Source organism: Lagenorhynchus albirostris, chromosome 8 (genome assembly GCF_949774975.1).
Source record: "Lagenorhynchus albirostris chromosome 8, mLagAlb1.1, whole genome shotgun sequence".
Taxonomy (NCBI): domain Eukaryota; kingdom Metazoa; phylum Chordata; class Mammalia; order Artiodactyla; family Delphinidae; genus Lagenorhynchus; species Lagenorhynchus albirostris.
In genome coordinates this window covers 18,661,832-18,680,367 of record NC_083102.1, presented here as the reverse complement: position 1 = coordinate 18,680,367, position 18,536 = coordinate 18,661,832, and the positions used below count along the sequence as shown (strand labels likewise).

Genomic DNA, 18,536 nt, shown 5'->3' with positions numbered 1-18,536 from the left:
CATGGCTGCTGAGCCTGCGCGTCCAGAGCCTGTGCTCCGCAACGGGAGAGGCCACAACAGTGAGAGGCCCGCGTACCGCAAAAAAAAACAACAAAAAAAATGGTTATGATGGTGAATTTTATGTTATCTGTATTTTACCACAATTTTTTAAAAGGCATAGTATAAAAAGCAACTCAGTACTTAAATAGTTAAAATCAGATTTCTCCAAGATGATTTTTATGCAAAAGAGTTTTATAAAAGCCATAAATCACTTTCTGAATGAATTCACAGTCAAGATGGACTCTTTAGTGATCAGGAACAAAAATCAAAACATGACAGAGTGAGAGCTGCTTGAGGGGAACTCACTAATTAATGAACTTTGAAAAATGCCCTAAGCCTCCATTTATTTATCATGAAAATACTATGCGTATTCAGAGCTGTTTGTATCTGCAAGACTCTGTAAAGAGTCCCATGACTCACTAAAAGGCCCTGCGGCATGACTCAAGGTATGATTTCTCTTTACCATCTTCGTTCTACTTTTGAATATATAATGTTTCATTTGAAGGGAAAAGTATTCCAAAGCTACCTCTTATCTACTTGTACGATTTCATGCAAGTGTGGCTTTATTATTGTTGTTGTTGTTGCTATCATTTCTGTGTGCATCCTGGACTTTTTTAATACTCTTAGTGGTTTGCATCATCATAGATCTTAAGGAAAGCAAGAGTGCTTCCCATACAGTGGGACATGAAATGGAGGCTGATGTTCAAGGCCACTTGGCTGGACAGGGTGGCTGGTACAAAGACAGTAAAAGATGTGAGATTTGTTCTTTTTCACAGACTCCAAAGGACTTTCTTTCCATACCTTACTTAGAAACCACCCATAAGTGTCACCTTCTATGCTGGTTAATTTTACATGTCAACTTGACTGGGCCATGGGGTGCCCAGACATTTGGTCAAACATTATTCTGGATACATTTGTGAGGGTGTTTCTCGTTGAGATTAGCATCTGAATCCGTAGACTGGGAAAAGCACATTGCCTTCCCTAATGTGGGTGAGCCTCGTTCAATCAGTTAATGACCCGAACAGAACAAAGAGACTGAATGAGAGGGAACTCTGCTTGTCTGACTGTTGAGCTGGGACATCTGTCTTCTGCTCTTGGACTGGAATTTATATCATCAGCTCTGCTGAGTCTCCAGCTTGCCAACTTCAGTTCTTGGGACTTCTAGCCTCTCTAATCATGTGAGGCAATTCCTTATTGTAAATATTATATAAATATCCTATTGGTTTCGTTTCTCTGGAGAGCCCTAACTAATACACCTGCATTGTTGGAAAGATTTGCAGCTCTCTTTTGGGCTTTATAGCAGCAAATATTTGTTTTTGATGGAAGATAATACTGACAGTAGCAAAGGCCAATATGAAAATAATCACTTGAGTGAGAGTCAAAGATAAAGATTCTAAATTCAATCTGTCACTAACCAGTTGGGTGAGACTGTAGGCAATTCATGCACTCTATATTAACTTTTGCTGCCTTTTCAAACCATCCCAGGTATTAGTGGCTTAAAATGACCATTTATTTAGTTCATGATTTTTTGAGTTGACTGAGCAGTTCTTCTGGTCTGGTTTTTGCTGGGTTCCCTCAGGAATCTTAGATCAGTTGGCAGGTCGGTGGCTGGTACTGGATGACCGAGGCTGGCTTCATTTGCATGTCTGGCAATGGGAGTAGCTGGCCAAGGCCCCAGAGAGCTAGGCCATTACTTCTCATTATCCACTAGGCTGGCCCTGGCTTCTTCACAGGGTGATCACAGCGTCCCAAAGCCCAAGCACTTCCAAGTCTCTGCTGGTACCACATTTGCTACTATTCTGTTGGCCAGAGCGAGTTACATGGCCAAGCCCAGATTCTAGGAGTGGAGAAGTAGACTCTACCACTTGATGGGAGGGGCTAAAGTCACACTGCAAGGGGTGTGTACAGGGATAAGAAGAATCGGTGGCCATATTTGCAATCTACCCCTCACACCATTGGCTGAATGTGAGTCAGCCAATTTCACACTCATCTCATTTAACTCTCTCTGTAACCTTGGGAGGCAGGCATGAGGACTGGCTTTGATTAGCCAGGTCTGACTCTAAAGAAGTCCTATCAGACGCTTTGAATGCTGGTTTGTGTCTTTTTATTTCTTTGGCAGCTTGAGAGTCCAGATACTCTGTTCTGAGACAGGCATCCTGCTGTTTTAATTCCCAACACTCATCTACACAGGTGTGATTTCACTCAGGAGGAGTGAAGCGGCAGCTACATTCCATATTCTCACTGTAAAGCCAAGCTTTTGTGTAGTCAATATATGTTTATAAAGCATCTGTTATGGACAAGGCACTTTTTGCAAGGAAAGGAGGGGCCCTCAGTGAAGAGAGGTAACTAAGGAAGTTTGGCCATAAGGTGTAGATGTATGTCGTGTAAAGTGCCCAAAATACACAGTATATCAGAGACCAACAGAGTCTCCTATTGATCTCATGGGAAAGCATCATCTATGTGAAACTGTCCATTACAAGAATTATAAGGTTCCTGCCTTCCCCTCATGGCTGTCAGAATCTCTCACCAGGCCCATCTTTTCTCCCCCTCTTTCAAAGTGTTATCCCCTAGGCTCTGCTAAGACATTTTGACACATGAGCCAGTTTCATCCACTTCTTCACTCATGCTCCATTTCTCCCAGGAAGGCAGCACCCTTCCCCATCTTTCCAATTTCCTGTGAGCAGGTTTTCTTTCAATATCAGTGACTTCTCAGAGATTCTTCCTGAAACATCCAGGCCAGCCTCTTTGCCTCTATTTATGCCACTTCCCATTTTGGGACTGTCCAGCACCTCTTCCTGTGTTTCTCCTCCTTTCTTGAAGACCTTAACTCAATTCTTACCTCATCTATGAAGCTTCTGAGCATCCCTGTCTTGGGACACAGCTTTGATCTCAACAGACCACTCCCATGGACCAGGCTGGGGCCCTGCTTTATCCACCTCAAGGAGTGAGTCCTATTTTCCAAGAGTGGTAAAGGGAAAGTGGTGGTCCTGTTGCCTCCAACTCAGTCCCTCCCTGAGGGCCTGTAACATTAACTAGAAATCAATCAGGTGGGACTTACTTTCTCCTGTGTCCTTTTTTGTTTGTTTTTTGCGGTATGCGGGCCTCTCACTGTTGTGGCCTCTCCCGTTGCAGAGCATCAGCAGGCGGACTCTCATCCACTGCGCCACCAGGGAAGCCCTCTCCTGTGTACTTTTAATTCATTTAGAAAATCTCTGTATCCTGCTGCCCCAACAATAATGCAAATCTCTTGATTAAAGAGATACAGACTTTAACTTTTATATCGCCAGCACCTGAAACAGACCCCTCTTACATAGGTTGTGTAATTTAATTGCTGATAATAATGATCTGTGTATTTCCTGTGTTTTACATCACGGCCTGCATGGTTTGCTTTCCCACAGAGCGCCACCATTGCAAACTTGCTCTTAACTAGATGAAGTATGTTGTGCTTTTTGAAGCGTGTGGCTGTGGTGGGATTTCTAGCACAGTTCATTCACCTGACTTCTGTTTGCCCTTCCTTCTGTTTTTATTATTTGGTGCCATTGGGAGGCTTTGGTTATTAAACCTCATGTCTCTCAAACGCCCTTTCCTTTCTATCCCTTCTGCGATGATTTCTTCCCGAATTCCTTCTGCTCTTCTTCGATCTTCTTCTGAATGTCCTAGCATAACATCCTCATATCTTCTTCCAAAAGACTGTATATAGTCCCTTCTGGTCATCATTTTAACATTTTAATCATTTTAATCTTAAGTTGTTGTCCTGCCTGGCCCCCAACAGACACACACACACACACACACACACACACACACACACACACACACAGACACACACACACAGACACACAGACACACACACACACAGACACACACACACACACACACACACACACACACACACACACACACACACACACACACACACACACACACACACACACACACACACACCTTTAGTACCTCACCAGGGCCAGACTCTCTGTGCCTCACAATTACTTCCTGAGAAACTAATTCATACTTCTGGAGAAAGCAGAGTATTAATGGTTAAGATCAGGGGCTTTGGATCCAGGAAGACTTGTGTTGGAATTTTGGTTTGGATACAAATTTTGTTACTGAGCAACTTGCTTAGCATTTTTGAGCATCATTCTTTTCCTTTGTAAAATGGGGATATCAATTCCTATTTTGGAGAGCAGTTGGAATAATTAACTGAGACATATCTACAGCATGTAGCACAGGCCTGGTTTACAGTAAGCAATGAATAAATAGAAGCAATTATTGACGTCTTATGCTAATAGGAAGACTTTTGACAAAATATTCCCTCCCCTCCCCTCCCTCCCTCTGCCTAATTCTGTCTTCTCTACCTGGTAAAATAACTTTTATAGAGAGAATGCCTTCTATTTTGATGCCCAGAATTCCAAATTAGGGGATTCTATTCATACAGTTCCAGCATAGGGGGAATTTTGGTGAACTAGCGACAGCAAAGATTGAGCAAGGAGAGGTGTTGACTTTAATTCCTGCTTGGCTGCTAACAAGTCAGGTGAGTTTGGGTAAGTCATTATCCTTGGAGGGCCATCAATTTCTTCTTCTATAAAAGGGAGAGTTGGAATAACGTGGGCTTTTAAGTTCTTTCTAGTTCTGACATGCTATGATTCTATATGAAAGGGTTATTCTCTGAGTTCTTTTATTTATGTTTAAGAACATTAGCTGATAACATTTTTTTTCTGAGACATCTTGTGTACCTTTATCTTGCCTCACATTTTCCACCTGCAAAAGCGGTAGTTGAAGGTAGACAGTGGAGTTGGTCATTCTAGGTTTGGATTTCAGCACCACTGCTTGTCGTTGGGCCTAGTTATTTAAATTCTGTGGGCCTCAGTTACCTCATCTGTTGAATGGGGATAGACAGAGAGTAGATGTGCAGATGAAAAGAGAGAAACATTTAGAAATATATAACTCTAAAGGCTAGAGTTTAATGTCCTGTAGGGCATAAACCAGTTTTATCTCTAACCTAGTGGACTTATTTCAGAATGTCTCTGTTTGTGGACTCTGAATACCCTGTTAACATCTTACTGGTTCCCTCATAAATTGATGTGTTGAATAAAATCTTTCACACGTGTTTCTATTTTTGTATGGTAATCATCTTTTTAACTTTTTTTTTTTTTTTTTTGCGGTACACGGGCCTCTCACTGTTGTGGCCTCTCCCGTTGCGGAGCACAGGCTCTGGACACGCAGGCTCAGCAGCTATGGCTCACGGGCCCAGCCACTCCACGGCATGTGGGATCTTCCCGGACCGGGGCACGAACTTGTGTCCCCTGCATCCGCAGGCAGACTCTCAACCACTGTGCCACCAGGGAAGCCCTCTTTTTAACTTTTTGAAATTTACTCTTTAACAGGTCCTAACTAACTGCCTTAAGACACTTTTCTCAATAGAATGACAGTGGCAAAGCTTGCTTTGCTGAAAATGCTGATTAAGTTATTGAAAACTACAAAAAACACACTGGGTTTCCATTTTTATACTTTCTGCCCCCTTCATCCTTATGTCAGTTAGCTAGCTATGTCCTATGGGGGTGAGGGTAGAGAAAAATCCCTTGGAGGAGTTTTTAAGACACTGGAAAAAAAGAAGCAGGCAAGCAGTAAGATGAGCCTAGCAGAAAGAGATACTTTCATTATGGCCTTTACATTTATGACTAGCAAGATAATGAAGGAAGGTAATTCTGAAAGCTTTCTGTCAGTTTTAATGGGCCCTCAAGCACTGAGAAAGATAACAGTCAATGGATGGTGTCCATAAGAATTTTTTTCTCCTTCTCCCCTGACAGCCACTGACAGGATCATTTTGTATTTGCAACTGCTGTCATTGAAGCATGGAGAAAAGGCCCTGTAAGGCCAGGAGGATGAGGGTGACTTCCCCACAAGGATCTCTATTGTCATCACTATGGCAATAATAGTTACTATAATTTTCATTCTGCTTTTCTATACAGTGTCTACTTTGTGGAGCTCAAGGCGATGGGATTTGGGTTACATGAAATCACGCTAGCATAAAATCATGCTTTGAAATCTTGAAAGAGTATTTTAGAAAACTGCAAAGAGAACCTATGCAACAAAATAAAAATAATTACCAATGCAGGTCATTGACTAATACAATTATTTATGCGATGCTAATAGCTTTACAGAGGCTTTCGGATACAGTGTCAGTTTGACAGTCGTTTGTTTGTCTCTGTTTGGATTGTTAGACCACTGCCAGTTTTTCTACCCAAGGACATGGCTTATCATTTAGGTGTAAAAATGTAAGTTAATTGCCAACCAACTCTCAGTCGTTGTCTGGTAGTTTCTCTTTATTATCCGCAATATGGACAGGAACCATGCCTTCTATTTCATTTATGCGCACTGCACTCTGCATAGAGTAAAATATCAGTGTTATTAGCTCTCAGACAGACAGCTTTAGAGACATCTAACACTAATTCTGCGTAAAGAGCCTCCGTGAATGAAGTAGGATAGGGTGCTCACCGGTGATCTCAGGGCGGGATGAAAAATATCTAAGAGGGGCCTCGAGGTTGAGAGAAAACAGTTGAACACAAAAAAGGGGGTGCAGAGAAAAGTGAAAAACGAGCAAGACAAGCAAAAAAAAACAAAGCCAGCGATCTCACACACACACACACACACACACACACACACACACACACACACACACACACACACACACACACACACACACACACACACGGAAAGTCGCGTACCAATGGCAGCGCAAGCTGAAAGCGAGGACGCAGGGAGGGGCGGAGACTACAGCCCCCAAAATCCCCTGCGGCGCCTCCTCCCCTGGCGTCAGTCTCCTAGGCAATCCCGGTAAATAAGATGGCGACCTCCGGGAGAGATCCCCAGTTGCCGAAGCCTTCCTGTCTCCAGGGAGCCGTGAGCAGTTCACGAACTGGAGCCCAGTCGAAACTGCTGCACTCAGAAAAGGAACGTCAGTTTCTCTGGTCTCCTTTTCGCATGGGGCAGAGACCTAAAAATACTTTCCGCAAAACCTCCTCCGACCTACTGCAGCAGCTCATTCACTGCTATCAAGAGTCGGACGTGGACAGAGATTACGATGACCAGGAAGAGGGCGAGGGAGAGGGTGAGGGCAAAGTGGAGTTCGAGGAGTCTTCAGAGTCCGAAATGCTGAAGTTTGAGGTGTGCCTTCCCCCCACCCCTTACCCCCTCGCTTCCTTCTCCAGCGGTCGGACCCCTCACCAGCCTGCGGCTGAGCCCATTCCTAGGGCTCCTTGCCTCCAGGAACGCCTCTTCCTTACTGCTCTGAGACTCCCTCTCTCTCCTTCCCATTTCTGTTACCCGATTTCCTCACCCTTTGCCTGAAATATCTTCAAGTATATCCTTTATTTTTCGTTTGATTTCTTAAGAGTCAAGTTACACAGCATCTTTGAGGAAAAAGTTCTATTTGTATGGGAGTTATGGCTTGACGGTGTTGTGAATAGACAGACTTCTACTTCTGAACCCCCTGCACCGTTTCCTCATGACTGAAATACTCCAACACTCTCCCCGATGAAGGAGTCCCTTCATCCTCCTTCCTCTAGGGAAAAAAAAGAAAATTACCCTTTTGAAATAATCTAAGTGCTTCCTCAAAGACCAAGTGACTTGAAAGTTTTGATATATTATTTCTGCCAGGGGTATATGATGCATTATACAAACAACACTGCTCACTGTGAGAGTATTTCAGGATGTGGGGAATGTTCCCAACATTCCCACCTGTAATGTGCCTCGTTGGCAGCTTGGCCTTTCACACTAATACAGATTCCCTCTTTTCTACAATACCTCTTCTAAACATGACCCAATTCCACTTACACTTATTAGCATCCTGTTCCTTCCTTAGCCCGTTGCCTGCCTTCTTATCCCTTTCCACTTCACATCATGTCACTTCTTTCTCTTGGCTTTCTAATACATTATTTGCTTTCTTTTTTAAAAAATTTTAATTGGAGTATAGTTGATTTACAATGTTGTGTTAGTTTCAGGTGTGCAGCAAAGTGAATCAGTTATACATATACATATATCCACTCTTTGGATTTGCTTTCTTTTGATAAACTGTTAGGTTTTCCTCTTTGTCTTGCCTGCCAAGAAACATAACTTTTTTTCTTAATTCAGTATTTTTCTTAATTTCAGTAGTTTTTCTTTAGATTAGGTTTTTCTCTTCCCTTTCCTCCTTCTTCACAGTATAAATTGCTTCAAATTCTTTTCAGAAGTAGATATAATACAGAGAATACAGGCCTAGTTACACATCAGTTTTGCTTAAAGTGGACCACAGAAAATTACTACTTATTTTGTTCATCTTTTGTTGATTTACTTTGCCATGCTTAACAGTGACTAGTGGAAAACTGTAGAGATGTTTTTACAACTTTCAGGTGTTTGTATGGCTTCCACCCCAGAGGAATTAACAAATGAATCACCAGGTTATTCTAATTAATGCATGTTCTTCAGCTGTGGGGTTCATTAGTACCATTGTTAATCTGTCTTCAATATGCCATTAACAAACCATAGAGGGAGGGGGTTGACTTGAACTAGTTAATCCTTTTTGGCTTGTAGGCTTTTGTGTGGAAAAAGTTTATTATTTCTTCTATTTATATTCTAAAATTAATATTTGTTTTGTGTTCTCACATTCTCTTTTACCTTTTTATAGTGTCTCATATGTTTTGATATGCTGAATAAACCAAAAAGTTTTCAGAGGAAACATTTGGACTTTTATGTTCAGTGATTTATTTTACATATCCTAGCCCGATTAAGATTTATAATGCTCTGATGGTCAAAATGATTATTAAGTGCCTATAACGTAATTAGCCTCAATGAACTTGAGGGAGTTAGGGCAGACCAGCTGTTCAGAATATTGCCTTTGGAATTCAAAGATCTGTATAAAGCCTTTTGTTTGTTGTGAGATTTTGAGCAAGTTACTCATACTCTCTGTGTCGCATCTGCGCTACAGGAATTATAATACTATCTATCTCATGGAGAGCTGTGAAAATTTAATGAGATCCTATGTGTAAACTACTTACCACAATATATTATTTACACTGTTACTAATCCAAGTAATAACTTACCTGTTCTTATCTATTAACTACAGCCCATCAGGTGACTTCATTAATTTAGCCTTCATTGAACAAGCATTCACAAGTGATTGCTATATTGGAAGTACTCTGACTCTACAGGGCAGAAGAAATGTCTGGGCCTGTGATATGTTTCTGCTGCACGAAAACCACTCCAGTAACTTTATGTGGATGATAATGCCTGCTCATTGGATAGTTATGAACATCAAATTTAATGGGAAAGTCTATGTTAAAGTTCTTAACATAGTGTCTGATACAGTGCAGGCTCTCAGAAAATTAGAGATGTAATACATAATAGCTACAGTAATGGTAGAAAAAGATGAGAGTGTGACGGAGGACATACATGGTCCCAGCTCTCAAGGTGAGATAAGAGTGAGTGTTCATCCTATGAAGAGATGTGTACAGATGATAGCCGGGTTGCAGGCATGGCAGAAGACTGGAAAGGAAGTCAACCCTTACTTGGGTGCAGAGGTGGTGTGTGGGCAGGCAGACGGCAGCTTTTCCAAGTGGTGGGTTATAGGTGAGAGCAGAAAGACAGATGAGGTGGGGGCCAGGTTGTGGAGAGCTCTGTGCTGTTGTAGGGACTGTGGACTTGACTCTAAGCAGCAGGGAACGGCTCTTCTGGCCAAGGGAGGTTAGATAAGAAGATGGTGAGCCTGGAGGCAGGGAGATCAGTGCAAAGAGGAGCAATATCTCTGGGGAAGAGACGCGAGTCTGGATTAAGGCAATGGGAATGGAAAGGAAGCTAGAGAGAAATAGTATTTAAAATATTTAAGATGAAACACTTACTAATTGAATATCGGAAGTCTAGGGTGACTGCTAGGTCTGTGGCGTGTTCCGGGGGGAATATTAGGGCCACTGACCACCATGGGAAACAGGGACAGGTGGAGCTGTGCATTCAAGAGTTGGGTATGTGAATCATAGGCCTCTGGAAATCAGGAGAGGAGGGCTCAGGGTCAGAGACCTGGAAATCATCAGCATTGGAGTCTGTGAGATCATCCAGGAAGAGAAGAAAGAAGAGAAGGAGAGGGCCAAGAAAAAAACCCTGGGGGTACAGGTATTTCAGAGGCAGGCAGATGAAGAGGATTCAGGGGAAGAAACTGGAAAAGACTGATAAGAGAAAAAGGAGAAGGAAGAGAGCTGAACAGGAGGGAAGCCAGGGCAAGAAAGGGTGTTGAGAACATTGGCGTGGGTTATGCCTCCAAGAGGTTAAGTGGGAAGAGGCCCAAAAAGGGCTCATTAGGGACCTCCCTGGCCATCCAGTGGTTAAGACTTCGCCTTCCAATTCAGGGGGTGCGGGTTCCATCCCTGGTTGGGGAGCTAAGACCCACATGCCTTGCAGCCAAAAAACCAAAACAGAAGCAATATTGTAACAAATTCAGTAAAGACTTTTAAAATGGTCCACATCAGGAAAAAAAAAATCTTTAAAAAATAAAATAAACCCAACAAATTATTAAGCCTCAAATAAATATTTCTTTAAAAAAAAAGGGTTCATTAGCTTTGCCTATTTGACAGTCACTGTAGACCTTGGCCCATGTGGATTTTGTGATGTGAAGGCAGCAACCTAAGTGAAGCAAGTTGAGGCGTGAATGGGAGGTGAACAAGGGGGAAACTAGCTTGGCTATTAAGGGAAACTATAGCTATAGCTAAAGGAACATGCAGGACTGAAGAGAGCCCTTGTAGGACAGAAGGGACTCACATGCTCATAGAGCTGGAGAAGTGACAGCTTGGAGAATGACAGTGGAGAGTGACCAGTTGAAACCACAGGCAAAAGAGGGCAACATTGATGATCCCTGAACATGGTCTCTGGGGAAACAGAGGGTGCTGGACCCTGAGTGTGGAGAAGGAGCTGACCTCCTCTGAGACCCCAGCAGGAAGCATCAGGACAGGTGCACGATGTGGAGGGGCTGATGTCTGACCATTCCTACCTTGCCTCGGAAGTGGAAGAGAAGGACTGAGAGGGTCCCCTGCTGAGAGTGAGGACAAAGGAGTGGAGGCACCTGACAGCTTGAGGAGGGGGCTGGAGATCTCACCAGCAAGGTGGGACAGGAAAGGCAGCTGAGGAAGAAGGGGACCATAATAGCACCATAGCGCCGAGGCCCAGCTAGAAGCTGACTTGAACGTGGCACCAGAGTGGGCCTTTCCCGCCCACTCAGCCCCTCGGGGGGAGAAGTAGTCTTGTTATTCATTCAGCCGGTGTTTTAGCACCAAACATGCCTTAGGTACTGTATCCCTCCTCCCCACCTTACACTTTCGCTATTTGAACTCTGTAGTTTCCCCAACGGGCTATACTCGCCGTTGCCTTTGGGATCTTGTACATGTTGCCCCTTGTACCTGCAATACTCTCTTGGCCCTCTTCTGCCCTTTCTTCCCCTTTGCCAGAATAACTCACAATTTTGGGTCTCAGTGGTTCTCTCACCGAGGAAGTCTTTGCTAACCCCCTACTCCCCACTACAACGGCCATAAAATGGGGGCCCTGCTCCTAGTGAAAGCACCCCGCCTACCTCTATTGTAGTTTATCAAACTCCTGAAATAGTTTGTGTACTTGGATGACCTGTGCTTCGTATGCTGGAAAGATTTTTATCCCAAATGGATGATGAACATGACATAATCCCTGCCCCAAGGCAGTAGTTGAGCGTGAAGTTGATTCAGGTTTGGGTACACATGGAGCAGTTGCAGTCAGGGGCCAAGGAGTCAGAGACTTGAGGGTAGAGAGACATTGAAATTGCCCATGGGAGACCCAGTAGAGAAGGAAGTATAGTTAGGAGGGGACAGATAGACTCTGAGGTAAAGGGAAGGCTGAACAGACTGGAGATTTTGTTGTGGTCAGAGACCAAGTTCAGTAGGTGTTGGAAAGGTTGAAGGATGGGCAGCTGTGGGAGTCGAGAGCAATGGAAGACTTGAGGTCTGAGGTTTCTAGGGTGGAGCAGTTTAGCATGATGACTAAGTCCAGGGCATGCCCAGGGGAGTGAGTGGCTGAAGTTGGCTAGAGATCAATTTTAAGGTGTCTGGAGTTGAGAAAATAAAGGAACATGTATGTGTGCATGTACTTGGAATGGTCGGGGTGTTGAGTGGCCCTCCTTAGGGATTCTGAAACCACCCAAGATACAGATAGGGCTGGTCAAGGTCTGAAGATGACCAAAGACCAGAAGGGAAAGACATGACACTGGCAAATGGCAGGAACCTCAAAGGATGTGTGAGGGGGTGGCCGTGAGGAGTCTTGCCCTGGGGCTTTGGGACAGTGCTGACAGTGTGTCCAGTCTCTGTATCAATGGCTGTGTTGAAAAACAGATGTCCACCTACTGTAAATAAGGGATTCTGTAGTTTCTTGTTCCCAGGAAATGGAGGGGGTGGGCCACATGGAAAGTTTTGGGAGGGAAGGTAACACTCTCTCACCTCTACTCCTTCCCAGGCCTACTATAAAAAATTGTAACTTTGTTCAGAAAAGTAGATCTCTTTCCCCCATTTTGTGAACAGGTTGATTGGTATGGATGAATAAGATGTGGAATTTCTGAATTCACCAGTTTGTGCTATCAGCTGCCATTTACTGGGGACACTTGCTGTGTTCTAGGCACCACGCTAAGAGCTTTATGTTCACGGTTATTTTTCATTCTCTCCAAAACATTAAGAAAAAGTAATAATATATAGATGAAAAATTTATAGATGAAAAATTATGAGTCTCAGAGAAAACTTTGTCTCCCAAAGTCATATATCCAAAATGGCAGATCTGGGGTTCAAACCAGCTGTGCAGTATCTCCATTTGAGTGATATTTGCTTCTCTGGGTTAGTGGAAATGGGGGAGGAAAGAAAGCTCTTTACAGTAGCACAAGCCTGCATACTTATGTCCTTAGTACTAGAAGCCTGAGCAGCATCATTGGTCCTTGAATGAATATAGAAGACCTGAGAGAGTGTTTTGCCATCACAGTCCCTATACCAGTTGGTTAGTAATATTGGCGTGACTGACGTGGTTACTTGTATTTTGTGTCCTCGTGCTGATGTTAGTGTGTTGGTCATAATGGAGCTGAAGGCAGCACAAACACAGCACTAGTCCATCTATTATCTGTTCTATCTGTCATAAATGGCGGAGGGGTGTGTTGGGCCACCACTGGTCCAGGGTATCTATACACTAAGGGCCAAGCTCCTTCTACAAATGATATTACCCTTTTAATTAATCTTGTAAATTGTATGAATCCAGCAAAATTAGCCAGTACAAAGTGAACTGAGGACCTGTTTTCTCCAGCAAGAATACCAGATGTAGAGAAGTAATTGCCTTAATTTGATGTAACCATCCTTTGGGTTGTGGACAAGCAGTCAAGTGTAGTGGTTAGAACTGCCCTGGAGTCAGACAGATTCGGATTTGTATTCTGGCTCTGTCACATACTAGCTATGTGGTTTCAGGCAAGTTAACTTCTGTGAGCCTTAGTTTCTTCATCTGTAAAATGGAGCTAAGCGTACCTCCCTCAGGATTGTCAGGAGGATTAAATGAGTGGACCCACTGAGAGCTCTTAGCACAGTGCCCAGAACAGAAGCACTAAATCAACGTAGCTGTCATCACTAATATTGATGCTTCTACTGCTACTGTGTTAATTCTGCTTTGAATACCTAATACAAGCAACCACCTGAAAGTTCAGCAGCAATACATTGATTTGACCGATATTTTCTTAATCATATGTAATATGTATGGGTCTTCAACACAGTTTTTTTTTAAAATTACCATTTCCTTTATTTATTTATGGCTGCGTTGGGTCTTCGTTGCTGTGCACAGGCTTTCTCTAGTTGCGGCGAAAGCAGGCTACTCTTGGTTGCAGTGCACGGGCTTCTCATTGCAATGGCTTCTCTTGTTGTGGAGCATGGGCTCTAGGTGCATGGACTTCAGTAGTTGTGGCACGTGGGCTCAGTAGTTGTGGCTCGCAGGCTTTAGAGCACAGGCTCAGTAGTTGTGGTGCATGGGCTTAGTTGCTCTGCGGCATGTGGGATCTTCCCGGACCAGGGATCGAACCCTTGTCCCCTGCATTGGCAGGTGGATTCTTAACCACTGTGCCACCAGGGAAGTCCCAACAACACAGTTTTCTTTGGTAAATTTTGGAAGGCTCAGCTCCCAGATATGTAATATAGTAAATAAGTGCTGGATATGATGAGGTGGATTACTTCTTTTCTAATGGAAATCCTTTCTTTGTCCGCCTCTCTGGTTTTTTTGCAGGGAGAATTTGATGGGGTCCTGAGACAGGAGGTCGTGGCTGAGAAACTCTACAAACTGGGGCGCTCAGGCTCTGGGACTGAGCAGGTCTACCTCAGTCTGACTTTATCAGTGAGTATGAGAAGCTCACCATTGGCTGGCTACATCTTGACACTGGTGGGACCACATCCATTTTCTCTGGTACTCATACCGTTTTTGGTGGCCCCCAAATCTCAGAGTCTTGCATGTGATGGAGAATGGCGATGAGTTATTTATGTTTGACATCAAGGAGCCCTGGCCAGTCCAATAATCAGCCCCCTTGCCCCCCGCCAAGTTCCTTTGTTTTCATTTCCTTCACAGTCTGTTTCTTTCATCTTAAGCAGTCTGTTTTATAGTAATCAATGCTTTCCTTCCAGGAGGTTGAATTTGATTCTGTAAAACCAATCAAAAACTCTTTAAGAATTTTCTTTCTGATCAGTGCCAGGACTACAATTTATATCTGAATCCAAGGGAACAAAATATTTTTGTATTGACTTTTTTCCCCCTAAGTATGGCAAGAAATCAGTAGCTGTGAGCTGTAGCTCACTTTCTAAAAGGTAGCTATTATGAAAGAGAAAAATGTATTGTTATTCATCAATTTTCAAGATTTCAATACCAGCACAGAATCTTTTTTTTGTATGTATGTATTTCTTTATCAATCAATATTATCTATTTTGCTTACATTTATATATGACATGAAGTTGAAAACACTTATTTTTTCCAAATTATTCTGAAATGTTTCTCTTTAACTAAAATATGGTATACTGATATATTCTTTACTGTAGATTTCTTTCTTTTTTTTTTTTGGATCCTTTTTTTAAAATTTATTTATGGCTGCATTGGGTCTTCGTTGCTGCGCGCGGGCTTTCTAGTTGCGGCGAACGGGGGCTACTCTTCATCACGGTGCACGGGCTTCTCATTGCAGTGGCTTCTCGTTGCAGAGCATGGGTTCTAGGCACACGGGCTTCAGTAGTTGTGGCACGCGGGCTCTAGAGCACAGGCTCAGTAGTTGTGGCGCATGGGCTTAGTTGCTCTGCGGCATGTGGGATCTTCCTGGACCAGGGATCGATCCTGCGTCCCCCACATTGGCAGATGGATTCTTAACCACTCTGCCACCAGGGAAGTCCCTGTTTGGATCCTTTTTTTATGAAACCGGTGGCAAAAGGATATTTGGGAGTATAGTGGTATTTTATTGCAGTACCTTTTTGTATGTTATTGGCCATTTAGATTTGCTAAATGCCTCTTGTAGTCTCTTGCCCGTATATTTATTGGATTGTCCATCTTTATTAATTTGTGGATATATACTCTGGATATGTATTCTTTGTCAGATGTACACATTATCTTCTCCCAGTGGCTTGGTTTTTGACTCTCTTAATGATATCTCTTAATGAACAGAATTTCTTAAATTTGAGTGACATCAATATTTTTTCTTTCATGATTAGTGCTTTCTGTGTCCAATTTTAAAAATCTTTGCCTATTGAAGTATCATAAATATATTTCCCTTTAGTTTCTTCTAGAGGCCTTAATGTTTTATCTTCTACACTTAAGTGTATTATCAATTTTGAATTATTATTATTAAACATCTTTATTGGAGTATAATTGCTTTACAATGGTGTGTTAGTTTCTGCTTCATAACAAAGTGAATCAGTTATACATATACATATGTTCCCATATCTCTTCCCTCTTGCGTCTCCCTCCCTCCCTCCCACCCTCCCTATCCCACCCCTCTAGGTGGTCACAAAGCACCGAGCTGATCTCCCTGTGCTATGCGGCTGCTTCCCACTAGCTATCTGTTTTACGTTTGGTAGTGTATATATGTCCATGCCACTCTCTCACTTTGTCACAGCTTACCGTTCCCCCTCCCCATATCCTCAAGTCCATTCTCTAGTAGGTCCAGCACAGAATCTTGACTCTAAATTTATCATGAGAAGCTGTAAGAGCAGAGTACTCAGTATTTCGGCTTCTTTCCTCATTTTGTTTCTTTATAGTCCTAGAAAATTAATTTATTTCTTTTGCTTTCTTGTATTGTAAAGCATTAACTGCTCCGTGAAGGTCCACAGAGTAAATGCAGATATGTAGGTGAAAAAAACACACTGAAATTTTGCTACAGCACCCTAATTTGCCTCAAGCATATACAATTCATAGCAAGGCTGTTTTATCTCGGATTTGAACTAGTAAACTGTCCAACAAATGTTAAGCCCTTTTTACCCATGCTGGTTTCATGGCATGTCCTTTGAGAACAGCATACGAAGGCTCCAATCTTTTACTGTTTTCACTTTACAGCATTTTATGGATGACTCAGCCAGTCAGGCAGTAATGTACAGGGACCCTGTGTGCATTGCACTATGTCAGACTTTGGAATGGAAGATAATTCCAGTAGCGGTACATCTGTACACAAGTCCTTTTCAATCAATACTCTACGTATGTACGTAGTGCTACGCCTTAAATTGATCTACAAGAAAGCACAATCCTTTAAATCTTATTTCAGCTAGATGGACTGAAGCTTCTTACTTTGCCACTGACCTCCTTACATTTGAGATATTACATGTTGAATTACTTTGCCCTAATAGCCTGTCTTACTGAATACACTTTCTTAGGGTTGGCCAGGTTAGTGATTTTTCCCGCCTTATGTCTTAACTTATGTTGCACATAATTTTCTAACTTTCTCTAATTACTTGTGTACACAGTTTCTCTCCTACCCAAAGTCGTAAGTTTCTTAAAGGCAAAATATAGCTCTAGCCCAACTCTGTACGTGTTTCTCATCATGCCAAGCTTAATGCCTTGTATGTAGTAGGTCATCAGTAATTTACTTATTATTGTTCTAGAGGCCTTTATTATCATTCTTATATTTGAGAACTTGCTTATCATGACACTGGTTGGCTTTTTCTGACTCTGACATCACAACGTAAACCAGTGACATGAGTCTTTGTTCCAAGGGACCAAATTCCCCTCCAACCCCTCGTGATGTTCACTGATGCAAGATTTCATGGAAGGGATCTCGGACAAAGATTCAGGAGACTTGGAGCTGCTTTTGTGTTGCTAACTTGCTAAGTGATTTTAGGCTATTTACCTACCTCTTTGTACCTCACATTCCTCATCCCTACACTGGGGATAATCTGCCCTACGGATCTCACAGGTTTGTTTGATCAGATGAGATTATTGGGAGAGAGCTTTGAAGCCTGAGGAAGCCTAAGAAGTATTGTTATTAATGATCACTCGATTAGGTGTGAACTCTTCTAACATTTCATTTGAATTCTAGGCATTTGCTTTTTCTTTTCTTCTACTAGATAAAGGCTTTGGCTTTATTGCTTTTATGTGTGGGTTTTTTTAAATATAAAACTCTGCTCTAAAGGTCTTCATGAACACACTTTAATTTGCCTTTTCATGTTGTGTATGTTCTTGCTAACAACACTAATTTTCCAAGCTATTATTTCCTTCAGAAGAATGCATTTTTGGATGGGGTTTGTAGTCTGTTTTGAGACCCTATTGGTAGTAGGCTTCAGATTTTATTCCCTCACTTCTACTGTACTTTCAAAGGAAATTCTGGACTTCTTTCTGTCAACCTCTATTTCCAGATGTCTTGAGAAGCCTGAGTACTCATCTGTTAAAGCAACATTAAATCTTTTACCTTTTATTTTCTCAGGGTCTTGATTTAATTGACATTAGCATCCTCTGTGGATACATTCACCTGCAGAAGTTGGATCTTTCAGTAAATAAAATTGAAGGTATGTAATTGTCATTCTAGTAAGTCAGTGGATTGCTGAATTATTTAAAAATTTAAGCTTTGCAGAATGTAATATACTTTAATACTACCAAACTTGATATAAGTGCTATTGTGGATCACTTTACACATTGATCCTCTGTCTTCCATGGAAAAAAAGCACCTATAACTGATGACAAAAGAAAAAGGCAGAGGTCAGCAAACATGCTACATTATGCGATGGTTGAGACCCACTCAGTGATATTAAAGAGCGTCAGATGGAATGTTTGCTTTGCTTTTTCCTTTCAAGAGATGGATCATTACTTCTTTAATGCCTCCTGAATATTTGATGATTCCCATTTCCTTCCCTCTTTTAGTTTATTCAGTGTAGATGAATTAGTTCTTTTTTCCCCCTTTAATGGATGCTTTTCTTTATTTTGCATTTGCATCTACATCTTAATCCTGGCTAGCTACTTCTGTTCTTATTTGAACACCAGGGATT

At 42.3% G+C, this 18,536-nt stretch overlaps 1 protein-coding gene across 2 annotated transcripts in view; it reads left to right on the top strand.

Moving 5' to 3' along the window:
- The first annotated feature begins 6,879 nt into the window (after positions 1-6,879).
- LRGUK (leucine rich repeats and guanylate kinase domain containing) overlaps positions 6,880-18,536 on the top strand; it is a 118,785-nt gene continuing 107,128 nt past the window's right edge. For both annotated transcript variants that reach the window (XM_060156646.1, XM_060156645.1), the window contains exons 1-3: positions 6,880-7,200; positions 14,320-14,427; positions 17,978-18,059. In XM_060156646.1, the coding sequence (XP_060012629.1) occupies positions 6,880-7,200; positions 14,320-14,427; positions 17,978-18,059 (511 nt within the window). The remainder of the gene's footprint in view (positions 7,201-14,319; positions 14,428-17,977; positions 18,060-18,536) is intronic.